Source organism: Anabrus simplex, chromosome 5 (genome assembly GCF_040414725.1).
Source record: "Anabrus simplex isolate iqAnaSimp1 chromosome 5, ASM4041472v1, whole genome shotgun sequence".
Classification (NCBI taxonomy): Eukaryota; Metazoa; Arthropoda; class Insecta; order Orthoptera; family Tettigoniidae; genus Anabrus; species Anabrus simplex.
Window position 1 is genome coordinate 230,871,637 of NC_090269.1, and position 14,051 is coordinate 230,885,687.

The 14,051-nt window shown below is 39.6% G+C and overlaps 1 protein-coding gene across 1 annotated transcript in view; it reads left to right on the forward strand.

Moving 5' to 3' along the window:
• bisc (biscotti) overlaps positions 1 to 14,051 on the forward strand; it is a 44,666-nt gene that overhangs the window by 8,488 nt on the left and 22,127 nt on the right. The window contains exon 2 of the mRNA XM_067148461.2: positions 3,334 to 3,415. Within this exon, the coding sequence (XP_067004562.1) occupies positions 3,334 to 3,415 (82 nt within the window). The remainder of the gene's footprint in view (positions 1 to 3,333; positions 3,416 to 14,051) is intronic.

Genomic DNA, 14,051 nt, shown 5'->3' on the forward strand with positions numbered 1-14,051 from the left:
TTGTTTTTTATTTTCGGTGTTTTCCAAATTTGTACATTCCTCATCGCCGGATGTTTCATTCCAGGCTTGTGTCTATGTCATACTTTCATATGTGTGTACTCCTGTTATGTCATGTGACTCCCTCTCAGATTGATTCGGATGGTGCCATGTGGTTAGGAGCGCGCGGCTGTGAGCTTGCATCTGGGAGATAGTGGGTTCGAATCCCACTGTCGGCAGCCCTGGAGATGGTTTTCCTTGGTTTCCCATTTTCACACCAGGCTGTACCTTAATTAAGGCCACGGCTGCTTCCTTCCAACTCCTAGGCCTTTCCTATCGCATCGTCGCCATAGGACCTGTCTGTATTGGTGCGACGCAAAGCAACAAGCAAAAAAAATTCTGATTGTTCCGTCAGCTTCCGCTTCGAGCGCTAGCGCTGTACCGCATCCGGTGAGCCACCAGGTGACGAATGAACGTACCACTTCCACTTCTATTATAATGTCTAAATTCAAACCTCATTCTTTGAGAAGCCTTTCTCATGAACAGTTGAGATTTTCTTTTGAAGACGCAGAGCAAAGTTCTCTGCAAAACGTAAAGAATTTCACTTTACTTTCTTGACACGGCATAAGCCCAAAAGCCTATATCATGTCTAGAAAAAGGATATGGCCAGATTTATACAGATATCTGCTAAAGAGACCTTTGACCACCACAAACCAAGAGCTTCACCACATCAGAAATTCTTTTGCAGTACTCAATTATCATCACGCAATATGCAAGACCAAGTCTTACCACAACTCAGAACCCGGATGTTTATGTGAACTCAGTGACTGATATCATGCAGTGATTTACAAGAAATGTGCGAGTGCCATCGTAGAGTTGGACTGAAACTATCTGGTTCTATATAATGCATGATTTGTGTGCATTGTCATTAGTTAAATTTAAAAATTCAAATAAAACTGTTTTCTTCCTAATTAGTAAATTAGTATGTGCTTTGCTCTTGTGCTTTCTTTGTTATCACTGCTTGCTTTCAGTGCATTCTGTCAGGATCTTTTTTAGTATTAAGCATGATGGGAAAAATACAGTAATAAATAATCACTATGCTGTGAAGCAGGGGGAAAAAAAGGAAAATATCAATTTTTAGGTTTTGATAGAACTTCAATATAGACAGCTGCAAGTCCTCACAGTATTTCAAAGTGTGGGACATCTCATCCCATTATGGTGTTACTGTTAGCTAAATTATTAAGCCATCTTTACATCAACCAAAAAGTGAATTGTTCTCTAGTAGGGTAAGATTGAAGCATGGGGCTAAGTGTTTTTCTAATGTTATTTTGCTGTGCGTTCCACTAACTACTTTTCACGGTTTTTTGAGATGCTGAGGTGCCAGAATTTAGTCCCGCAGGAGTTCTTTTACGTTCCACTAAAACTACCTACATGAGGCTGACGTATTTGAGCACCTTCAAATACCACTGGACTGAGCCAGGATTCATACCTGCCAAATTGGGGTCAGAAGGCCAGCGCCTTAACCGTTTGAGCCACTGAGCCTGGCGGGGTATTTTTCTTCTGATTCTTCTTTGAATATGGCTTTTTCAGTTCAAGCTATAGGCTTAATAAGAGTTCCTTTACAACTTCCAGTGAATCGTCCTTAGGAATTTTACTTTCCAAATCGTAAATTTGGTGTTGGTAAAGGTACAGTAAAATGGGGTGAATAGGGGCAAAAACAGTAAAAATAATAATTTATTCTTCAAAATGTCAACTAAAGATATTTTGTTCATTTAAGGGAAATTGAAGTGTTCATTCTTTTATCTTTTCAGAAAGTCTAAGGATTTATACAAAAACAAATTTTTGTCAGGGTGGCCAGCCTGTAAGCCAGCTGATGTTTTGGCACCATTTTTATGGTTCAGGAAAACTTTAATTGGTGAGCTAATTTCAGAGGCTGAAACGGTGTGTTAGGATTATAATTACATTCAGTGAAATTCTTTGACCTACTTCTGAAGTTTCTAGAAGATTCCTGTGACTAAGCTGTGCATTTTTTTTGTTTGTTTGTTTGTTTGTTAGAGACTTGTACCATATAACTTGAAAATGGGGTGAATAGGCACAATGGGAAAAAAGTATAAGAGAGACCCTCATTCAAAAACTCATTTACCTGTGGATGCTGAAATAGTGGAAAAGGTAGTTTTGAAAGTGAAAAGTGGCATGTCAATACTTTCAGCAACGGAGAAATTCAACATTTCAAAATCTGCTTGACAAAGGTATATTGCTAACACAGACGGAGTCGTAGTGTCTATGAAGAAGAAAGGTGGGCAGACAATTTTATCACATGATTTTGAGGAGGAATTGGTAGAGTGTATTCTGACATGTTGTAGAACAAGGAATAGGGGAAGTAAGCTGGGTGAAAGTAAAGTTTGTATATGATCGAGGTGTGGGAAAGGTCTTTGTAGGAAAGGTACTGAAAGTGATAAACCCAGGACGAAATTACCTAGGAACATTTCTCAGACATTCTATGAAAGTGTCTGGTATTTATCTGTTCCCAAATGTAACTGATGAGTTTGAGTTCTAGCAGACACAGGTGATAACATTCTGAAGCCACCGGTTGTAAGAAGGGGAAGATATACTTTCAGTGAATTGTAAAGATTTCTGTTTGTTTGTTGTGCCAAACATGTAAATTCTGCACCCATAATAAATACATTGTACATTAAAAGCTGTTTAGAAACATACATTGTGTTCCAATCAACCCAAAAACCGATTAGAGTAGGTACATCCATGTAAAATACTGAGTGACCCTATTGACCCCATCACTGGGGTGAATAGGGACAGCCCTTTAAAATAATATATACAGTTCTACAACTACAGGAGAATATTCTGTGTGTATAAAATATAAACACGCGAGTTCCCTTTTAATAGAGAAAATTACCCCATTAAAGTTAACCAATTCCTTCAAAAGTTACTAAGCAAAAACCAAAAAAACTGTCCCTATTCACCCCATTTTATGGTACTAATATCTTAAGAGTGGCATTTCACTAGCAGGGCTATGTACAGTAATTACTTTAACATTATTTGTACTAGTATGTAGTTAGTCAGTGCTCTATGCAGATATGCGATACTGTACTTGAGAATTTGTACTAAGTTATTCTTCGTTCTGATGAAGTAATTCAAGGAAATACAGAGAAATAAAAAAAAAAGAGAAATCAAATTTACAATTTTGTGGACTTACATGGTCAGGCTCTCACTATGTCTGATGCTTCTTTCAGAAGTTATTGTCTGAAAGTTCTTTCAGAATTGATCACATTATTTATTATAACCCCTTTTATTCTTTGTTGAATGTCTACATTCGCTAAATATTTTTTCTTTGTATTGCAGTGAGATGCAGAGCAGCACCTGGCATTATTTGTACAGAAACTAAGAACTCAACTTTTAAGCGAGACATCCCATGCAAATGGACGTAAGTGTTAATTTAGCAATTGTTGAACTAATATTACAAATATTTCCTTTAGACCTATATTTACAGAACATATCTGCAATCAGTTTGGTAGAATTGATTCATATTTTTACCTCAGGAGTGATTGTAAAGGTAAAATATCTATTATATTTTGTAATTGTTGTTAATCTTGTCATAGATTGTTCGTTGACATTTTCCTTTGACCAACCTGTTTAATACAGTACTTATAGAAAGATTGCATTAAGTGGTGGTTTTTTTGTTCTGTTTTTTAAATATATATTTTAAAACCAGAGAAATTTATAAATGCTTCTAAATTTGCCTCATAACATAAAATAAACTAGAGGTGTTGGATTATATTACCAACTGAAAAATGTATACGCTTCTCAACTGATATAAAGCAGTGACTTACTAGGTAGCCACGTGTTATCACAGATATTTTCATTTAAGAAATATTTTCATTTTATATTTAAGAAATTGTGTTACGAGAAACTTCTGTTACGCTCTCTCACAAGACTCTAACAGACACTTGAAGTGCGCCTGCGCTGTGAGTGAATTTCTACATTGGTTGTTCCCCCTCCTGTCCCTTCCCCTTCCCTTCTCAAACGTAGCCTTGGTGGCTGGTTTGATCCAGCGTTAGATTCTCACTTATTATTTGTCGCTCTCTTGAGCAACTACTGGGAGGTTCCTGTCGAACCCAAGGCTTCTGGGCTGCGAACATCGGAGCGTAAGTCGTGAGTGAATGTTGTATGTGTGTGTATTGAGTGAAAGGTTAATGTTTGTGGCCGCGAATGGGTGTGTGTAAGTGGATTTGAGTTGTGCTTCTGTGTGTGCTGTGCTGTTTGGATGGGCCGGGTTCGTAGTCCAGGGGCCTATGGCCAGTTGAAGGCCGTTTCGTTTATTTAATGTTAACTACTTGTCTCTATTATATTTTCTGGGGATAACAGATCTCCTGTTCTGTCTTATACGTAAGAGGCCAATAGGAATTTATTGGTTTACCTTTAAAGAGTGTTTCAGCTATAATGTTATACATATGTTGTCAGTGAATAAAAGACAAATGGATTTACAGATGGAAAGCTCCCTCACCTCGGTCCACCTAGCTTCCTCTCTGGGAATGTTCCTATTTTCCTAGGCCCTTATGTTAGCACCTCCTCAGTGTAGATATCATCATAGGCACTCACTCACTGGTGAGTGTAATGATGTCTTCAGAATGCATTAAGGCTACCCATTATGGGTTGTTAGATGGCTGATGAAGCCCTTTTTTTTTTTTTTAACCACAAGTTCTGCTGCAATGCTGGTCCATCAAAACTGCCAAAGCCCATTCTGTAGAACCTGATGGTCATTTCTTCTATGATCTGCAATCTCTTTTATCAGACTCTTACCTTTGTTGCCATTATTCAGAATGTTGTGGGCTCTTATGGAAAAGACATTGCCACATCTGCTAATCAGTTGCTAAATCCTCCCAGTTGCCAGTGTCAGTTTGGTACTTCTTTATCTTAGACTTTAGAACATCCTTGTATCACTTTTGCTGCACTCTCTGATTATGTTCTGTACCCTTCAATAGAGAATATATCACTTGCATGCAAGCTATGTGACTGGCCCATCGAAGTACATGTTTGATAATCATTGCCTCAAAACAGCATACTAAATCCCATGGCATTACAGCCTTAATGGTCTTAGGCTTATCAACCAACCACTACTTAGCCCGAAGATCTACAGATTATGAGCTGATGCGTGGTCAGCGCGACGGATCCTCTCGGCTGTTATCCTTGGCTTTCTAGACTGGGGCTTCTATCTCACCATTGGAAAGCTCCTCAGTATTGAGGACCAGTGGTGGAAAAGGGTGAAAGTACCACAGTATGATAAAAAGGTTTTTTTATTAAATAAAGGGATGTATTAGCCATGCTGCATATCGTGGTAAACGATGCATGTGCCCGAGGTCATTATTTTAGATGGTAGGAAGTTCAACAGGTTGAGCCACTGTCCAGTGTGCCCATTTGAGTTTGGTAGGAAAGGGTGAATTGTGCCAGCATCTCGCGCAGCAATTCTTTTTTGCTTTCTGTTGTGTCGGTGTGCTACCACATGTTTAGTAGTTTGTTCATGCAGCACCATGTGTATTATGATGTGATTACTGTGTCTTTTGTCATAATCAGTAAGTATTTAACAATAAACCATTGTTATATTGTTCGGTGAATTCATGCATTGTGCTAAAATACCATCTGCAAAAAAGGAAAAAAAAAAAAAAAAAACCTGGTCAAGTTTGGGAATCAAAAGCTTTTCGATAGTTAGTGAAGCATGTGTACATGTTGACTTTCATATCCAGGCATCACTGAGTCAAAACATTCAAAGAGTAAAGAGCCTTGCGAGTTTCCAGTCCGTTTCTAAAACCAAACTGAGTATTTTGCATAGTTACGAGTGTGAATGATACATAGGAATGCCTATAAGACATGGGAAATTAAGCTGATCTGCGATAATCATCACAATGCGATGCACTTGCTGTTTTTTTAGGTACCGTAACAAAAGTTGATGTTGACCAGTCAGATGGAATTCTCCTAGCTTTCTATACTATGTTGAATAGTGCAGTTAGCAGATCCAGGCCTCTACCATCACCTTGAGCAATGAGTTTGAGAGTTTCTGAATGTATATTTTCTGGACTCACACCTTTACCTTTCTTCTGTAGCTTGATTGAACTTATGTATAGTACTTCCTCTTTTGTTATGTCAGGACTTGCTTCATTGCATTCATAAATACAGGGTGGTTTGTTTGATCGCACATCTTTAAATAGATTCTCAACATACTCCTTCCAGCACTTCAGCTTTTCTTCAGCTCCCACCATTGTACTGCTGTTGGCATCCGCAGTATAGCTGTATACGACTTATGATATTTCCTCTCAAATTCCTTGATTTTCTTATGGAGTTTGAACAAATCATGTTTCTCCTGGAGATGTTCTATTTCTCTACATCTTTCCACCAGTCAAAGTTCTTTTATCTCCCTGAATTTTCTCCATATTGTCCTGTTAAACTCTTCATACTAATCTTTATCCCTGTGCTTCAGTTTCCGTCTTTCTTCTTAAGTTGTATTCAAGGAGGCCCAATTGTACACCGTCAGCATATGGACAGCACTATATAACAAATGTATAGAACTTCAAATGATCCCTAATGCCTGGAGAAGATCAATGGTTAAGGTGTTAAATAAAGCTAAAGGACCTCAGAGCTCGCCTAACTCGTACAGAGGGATTGCGCGCTAGAATGTGCAGCCTTTAAGATGCTATCCAATACAATTAGGAACAGGATCTTTGGCTGGTTGATGGAAATCATGCCAATGGAACAATATGGGCGAGATATACAGTACAAGCAGTGCACCGTGTACTCGAGATTGGACATTCAATAAGGAAACCAAAAGGGCACGCTTTCACTGTTTTCATAGACTACACAAAGGCGTTTGATGGGGGTAAACCATAACATCCTCATAGAGAAGCTCTAAGCAGCTTTAAGGCCCGAAAATCATGTCCTCCAGTTAATAATCAACATCATGGAAGGGAATGTAATAAACATCAGTGATGGTCTTCTTCAGTCAAGAGACATCATATAAACAAATGACATACTACAAGGTGACCCCCTGAACCCCATGTTGTTTAATACGATTATACATGACGTAGTACAAAAGGTAGTAACTGGAGATGTGAATATATACTTATATGCAGATGATACGGTTATACTGAGCAACAGCAAGAGCTCGTTGCAGGAAGCTCTTACTAGGCTAGTGGAATGGTCTCAAAAGAATAACATGCATGTAAACCAGAGTAAGACAAAGGTAATGAAGTTCTGGAAAGTGGAGGAAACTGTCATCAGCGGATATATTTACTTGCGGAAACCAAACAATTGAAACAGTCAAATCTTTCAAATATTTAGGGGTGACTGGATTCACTTTCACAAAGCACGTTGAAGATAGAACAGTGGCTGCGATAAAAGCAGCAATGGAGGTTCAAAATCTCAAATCCCTTTCACTAAGAATAGCACTTTTATTATTCAAGCTGAAAGTTGCTCCAGTAGACTTGTATACAATTGAGATAAAATGGCCGAATCTTTCATACAGAAATCTGAAAACTTTGGACAGAACTAAAGCCAGATACATAAAAAGAGCACTCTGCATCTCTAACTTTTCACAGTATCGACTTGTATACCAGCTAGTAGGAACATCTTTCTTCATAGAAGACCTGGTGACAACCTGTAATCTGACACCAACCCCAGCTACCAAAAGGTTCCTGGATGAACGACTCCAGAAAACTGCAGAAATAGACACAGAATTCTTTTATACTTCTGCCATGAACAATGATGAATGGAAAGCAGCCAGTTTTGAGCTATGTCACCTCTATATGAGAGGAGCATCTCACGGCTTTCATCACTGTATTTGTAATAAGAAAGGTTTTCACCAGGTATCCAGCGACTGTGTTTGTGAAATCTGTGGCTCATATTGTTCACTATACCACCTGTTTGACTGCAGACAGATGAAACCTAGTACTGACAGTAAATTTCTTTATTTTTAAAATCATGTGTACACATTGTGTTGAATATTAAATATTAATTAATGTTTCATTTTTCATCCATGGCTGCTTCTTTAGGCTGCTTTAATATCCAATGTCTGTTTCTTGAGTATCAGTGAGTACATTCTTTAGGACACTCCATTGTGATTCAATATCAACTGTTCCTGAGCTTTTTACTGCACTCATCTGTTCTTCAAGCTTTGAAGTTGTTTGAACCTGTGCCTTGAGGTTGTCAAGTCTCATTATGTCGATGCACCTGAGTTTTTCATAGTGTCTGATCTTGAAAAAGTGATTGAGTTTTAAGTCCATGATGACGGAATTGTAGTCACTGTTAACATACGCACCAGGGTAGGTTTTAGCCGCTTTCACAAACCTTTTCAGGTTAGATGAGGATGAAGTCTATCTGATGCCTTGCAAGTAATTAAATTCATATTTCAAGTTCCATATTGCCCATTATATTTTAAAAGTGTACATGTTTCACCTTAATTGAGGCATCAGCAGCACTGAAAAGACATAAAAATGAGTGTAATTTATTGAATAAAATATGTTATAATGATATGACTTTTAGAATAATGTACATAAAATATATGTCTACTATGTCTTTTGTGAGATAACTTAATATAAAACATGTATTATCGACAGTACAGGTAAAATTTGAAATCACATTAAAATCTTGTAAAAATTGTTAGCTCCATCCAATGAAAACTTTTTGTTTCAAAAATATGATCTCGATGTAATATATATGTTGTCTTGTATGTCTAGAAGTTATTCTTCATGGTGGTAGAAGATGTCTGGGATCCTCGTAAATTTTATTTAAATAGGCCCACACAATTTTTGTATAAATAGGCCTGCAATATTTTTTCAATGAGTTACACTCATTATTATGTCTTTCCAGTGCTGATGATAGCTCAGTTAAGCTGAAACATGTACTTTTTAAAACATAATGTTAAATAATCTATAAGATTATAATGTATAGTATTGAGTAGGTGGAAATTTTATACTTCATTTTAGATATCTGGTTTCTGACAATATGACCTTAACAGTCTGCAGGGGACGCTAATGTATACAGGCTCCAGGCATGTAGCTTAAAGAAAGTATTGATGTCAGAGAGCTGTTATTCTGAACAAAACTGTACGGTACTAGATGATCTCCTCTCGTATTTCCTTCACCAAGACTGTATTGTCTAACAATGTCATCCTCCATCTCAGAATGCATTGAAGTCACTGAGGACCACTGTTATCTTGTAAAGATCATTGCCTTCTCCAGGGTGGAATAAAATTCTTTAACTAACTCATCTTTATCTCCTGCTGGATCATAAACCTGGACAATGTTCATGGTATGTTGTGAAATTTGCAGTTTAACAAGCATGCTTCGATCTCCAAGGGGGTTGAAATCAATTATTAACACCAGGTCAGAAGAGAGGAGCACAGCTACTCCATATTGATGTTCAGGATCACCAACACCATAGCAATAGTGTACCCCATGTTTAGTCTTATCTGTCCCTGATACAGGCCATCTAACTTATTAGGCTCAAAGTCGTGAACTTTAGATGCCGCATTTCTGCTTCAATATTTGCAAGCTTTAAACCATATATAGACTTTGCACATTCCATGTGGCTACTCTTGTTCGTTTGTTGCAAATTTGAAACTTATCGCTAATTGTATTTAGAGGGATTTTTAGCACAATCTACCCTCTCCCCACTAAAGAGGTGCCCCAGACTGAGGGCCATTGCTTTAGTAACGCTAAACATAGCCGTATTGAATTTTTGGTAAGATAGCGCAGTAGGATTTCCATGCCCTTTCTGCCCCACCGTGTAGGAACCGTACAGGCTATTACATTTGCCCTTCACACGACCACTGTGGTACCGCTAATGATGTCCATCCTCATGTGCCACTATGTGATACTGTTGGAGCTGCTGCCCACCACCAGGAAATGTTCACTTAACCCTGGATTGTGGGCTGCCGCCTTCATCATCTCTGCCATACTGAAGTCCATCTTCTCTGCCATCACTGATGATGGGGAACATTTTACTCATGTTGAACCCTAGTACAGGGCTGACTTTTCCACCATTTACACTGTACCGAAAGACAGCTTCTCCACTGCATATGCGTTGAAGTCTTCGCTCTTTGCCCTGAGCTAGGGACCCCATATTTATGACTCCTGGAGAAAGGGTATCCCAGTACTATTAAGTCCCCTGGAATTGGGCTGCATGTTGATAGTGGGCCCATTTATGGGGTGTCTGAACTAGCCCACATGTCTGTAGGACCCTCTGTCTGCCACCTGAGGACGCACCCTCTAAGGGTTAACAGGCTCCCCCGAGGGAAATATCTCTCACTCATACGTGTTTTTTTTTTTACATCAGTGTCTTACATAGGCCTACTATAAATCATATTGTATAAAATAGGGATCCTTATAAACTATCACTAGACAAAAGTATAGCCTCAGGCAAAAAGAAAAGAAAATCAGCTCTCAAATTTCAAACGACAAGTCCACATATGCTGACTTCAAGCCAGATTCAAGATATCGTGCCATATTTTTAATCACACAATAATTCAGTATATTAAGTGTATTAACTCTGGAAGAATACCAGAAAATTGGAAAAATGCTGAAGTGATACTTCTCTTCAAGAAAGGTGATAAGGAAAATTTAGAGAACTATTGTCCTGTGAGTTTGTTATCACACCTTTACAAGCTCCTGACTAAAATTGTAACCAACTGCCTCACAAGAAAACTGGATTTTTATTAACCTGCCGAGCAAGCGGGATTTCGTAAAGGTTTCTCAACTGTTGAACACATCCAGACTATTCGTTGTCTTCTTGAAAAAACCACTGAGTACAACATCAAGATTCATCTGGCCTTCATTGATTATAAAAAAGCTTTTGACTCAGTGGAGATTTGGGCAATCATGAAGGCACTTCAAAATGCCATGATAAACTCAAGGTATATAAAGCTCCTGGAAAACATTTATGATAAAGCAACAATGGTAGTCAGAGTGGACCAAGACCTCATCACCAATAAGATCCCAGTTGGCAAAGGAGTTCGACAAGGTGACACAATCTCTCCAAAGCTGTTTACCCTTGCCTTGGAAGATGTATTCAAAACCCTTCATTGGGATAAAAAAGGAATAAAAATCAACGGGTTATATTTAAACCACCTGCGTTTTGCTTATGACATTGTGTTCATAAGTGAAAATCTAGATGAGCTAGAAAGCATGATCCAAGAATTAAAAACTGCCTCTGCTAAGATTGGTTTGGAAATGAACATTAATAAAACGAAAATACTAAGCCCAGACAGTCAACCACTTAAAATGGGAAACCAACATATAGAAGCTGTCAATGAGTACATCTATCTTGGATACAAGATAAAACTTGGAAAAGACAACCAATGTGCAGAAATTCATCGCAGAATAGGTATGAGTTGGATAGCATTCCGAAAACTAAGATTCATCCTGACCAACAAGGATGTTCCAATCAACCTGAAGACCAAGGTTTATAATACGTGCGTGCTGCCAGTTACTACTTACAGTCTGGAAACGATGACTCTGACGAAGGAAAGTGCTCGCAAGCTTCAGCGAACCCAATGAGCCATGGAGTGACAGATGCTAGGGATCAGCCTTAGGGATAAGATCCGTTCAGAGGACATCAGGAGAAGAACGAATGTAACTGACATCCTAGCGAGAGTAGCAAGACTAAAATGGCAATGGGTAGGACACGTAGCTCGACAAGACTACAACAGGTGGACCTCTAGGATTGTTCACTGGAGACCATGGGAACACAAGAGAGGCATTGGAAGACCCCCAGAAGAGATGGTTCGATGACATAAAGCTGTTGGCTGGAACACGCTGGTTCCAAGTGGCTCAAGACCGAAGACGTTGGAAGCATATGGAAGAGGCCTATATCCAGCAGTGGATTGAAATAGGCTAGAAAAGAAGAATAAGAAGAATTCAGTACTTACAAGGAAACCCTTCCATCTGTAAGTCTCTGGTCTGATTGAGATTTGGTATGGCAACTTCAGTAGGAATGTTTTATTCAGTCATATCAAAATTAGATGCCCAGTCATATATTTAGCGCGCGCACACACACACACACACACACACACACACACACACACACATGCGCACGCACACACTCACTCACTCACTCTCTCTCTCTCTTACATGGTTCACGGTCTCTCTCTCTTAGTTTATCGTGTTTTATCTACAATGACACACACACAGTCTTCGATCACTTACACTACACTCACTCAGCCACTCAGTCACACTCGTTAGCGCTGTCACAGTACGCAGTCCACACGCCAGTCTTGCAGCTCGGGATAGTATCCACCGTCCACTCAGTCCGTCGAACTCCACTCACAGTCCCCATGTTGGCACCCAGTGTTGTCCTCCACACTGCACAGGACAGGCCACGTCCTCTTACAGCAGCTGGCCCAAGACACACGCACGACGACAGGCACACAGAAACAAGTCCTCGGCTCCAACAGACTGACACCTCAGCCCAGGCAGCCACTAACACACTGACTGCACTCTTTGCTAACTCACTGAGTCCACACATTAGACTCACTACACCAGCTGAACTATACCAACTCAGGGAACCCTGCAGGTCACGCCTGACTTAAATACCTGGGCTCACGCCATCTGGATGTTTCCAGAAGGGACAAGCCTCCCAGCATCTTCCCGAAAGTGAATACTCTCCGCGTGCCATCCAGATTCTTCTATAACGCCGGAGGCCCCAATGAGTGACCAGGACAATCCAGATAGCAGCAGTGGGGGGCTGACCAATTCGCATGGGGCCTTTCTTGGTGATGAGCTTACGATTGGAGCTGGCTAGCTTGCGCTACTTCCCGTGGTTGTACGGTGGCATGGCAGACACAGCGGCTCACCATGTCACAGTGTATATGTATGTAGGACCGCATGGTTCCATTCACCGCGTAGTGCCAGTGATTGCCAGTATGTGCAAGAGAGGTTGACACATGAACCGACCAGCCGCCCTGACGCTACCTGTCTATGCAGAGCTTAAATGAGCAAACTTTGACACCCCAAAACAGGTGCTAAATATACAACTGGGCTTCTTGTTTTGATATGGCTCAATAAAACATTCCTATTAAAGTCGTCGTACCAAATTTCAATCAGATCGGAGATGAGCAGATTGAAGGGTTTTCTTGTCAGTCAAATCGGAGACTTACAGTTGGAAGGGTTTCCTTGTTAGCCTCTTGTGAATCTCTCTGCAATTAGGATGTAGGTCACCTCACATACAGACGACCATCATTCTTCTCCATTGCAGTTTTGAAATATCTTCACTCTTTCCTCAGAAACATCTGACCGAACTCGATAGCTGCATTCGCTTAAGTGCGGCCAGTATCCAGTAATCGGGAGACAGTGGGTTCGAGCCTCACTGTCGGTAGCCCTGAAGATGGTTTTCCGTGGTTTCCCATTTTCACACCAGGCAAATGCTGGGGTTGTACCTTAATTAAGGCCTTGGCCGCTTCCTTCCACTTCCTAGGCCTTTCCTATCCCGTCGTCGCCATAAGACCTATCTGTGTCAGTGCGACATAAAACAAATAGCAGAAACATATGCTTAATTGGTCAGTGGACATTCTTTAGGAATTCAGTTTTTCCAAACTGTTCCTATGGCTTTGAGTACCTTCAGAATTTTCTTTTCATCTGGCAATTCATCAAGTAATACTTTGTCAAATAATTTTTCATAGTCTGTGTTTCGTTTGGGACTTTTCCTTGGTACAGTTCGAAATTTACTAAATATCCATCTTTAGTCTTCAGGCTCCATATCTAATAACCAAATTGTATTAGTTTCCCGTAAATAAACTGTCTGCAGCCATGATGTCTGAAATATTATTGCAGCTATGACGTCTGAAATATTTGACTGTGCATTCATTATATGCCAAATGTTCTCAGGAACATAATTATCAATGCATCATTCTTTTGCAATTTCTTACAAAGGGAAACCTTCCCGACCTTGTCTTTTTCATCAACATTGGTGTTTTTTGTACAGTGCAGAAACTGTCAAATGTGAAGAAACTCATCTTTCTGCATAGCATAAGAAATATCTATATTTTTTATGTCATCATTAGAGTTCCAGTTATAGTT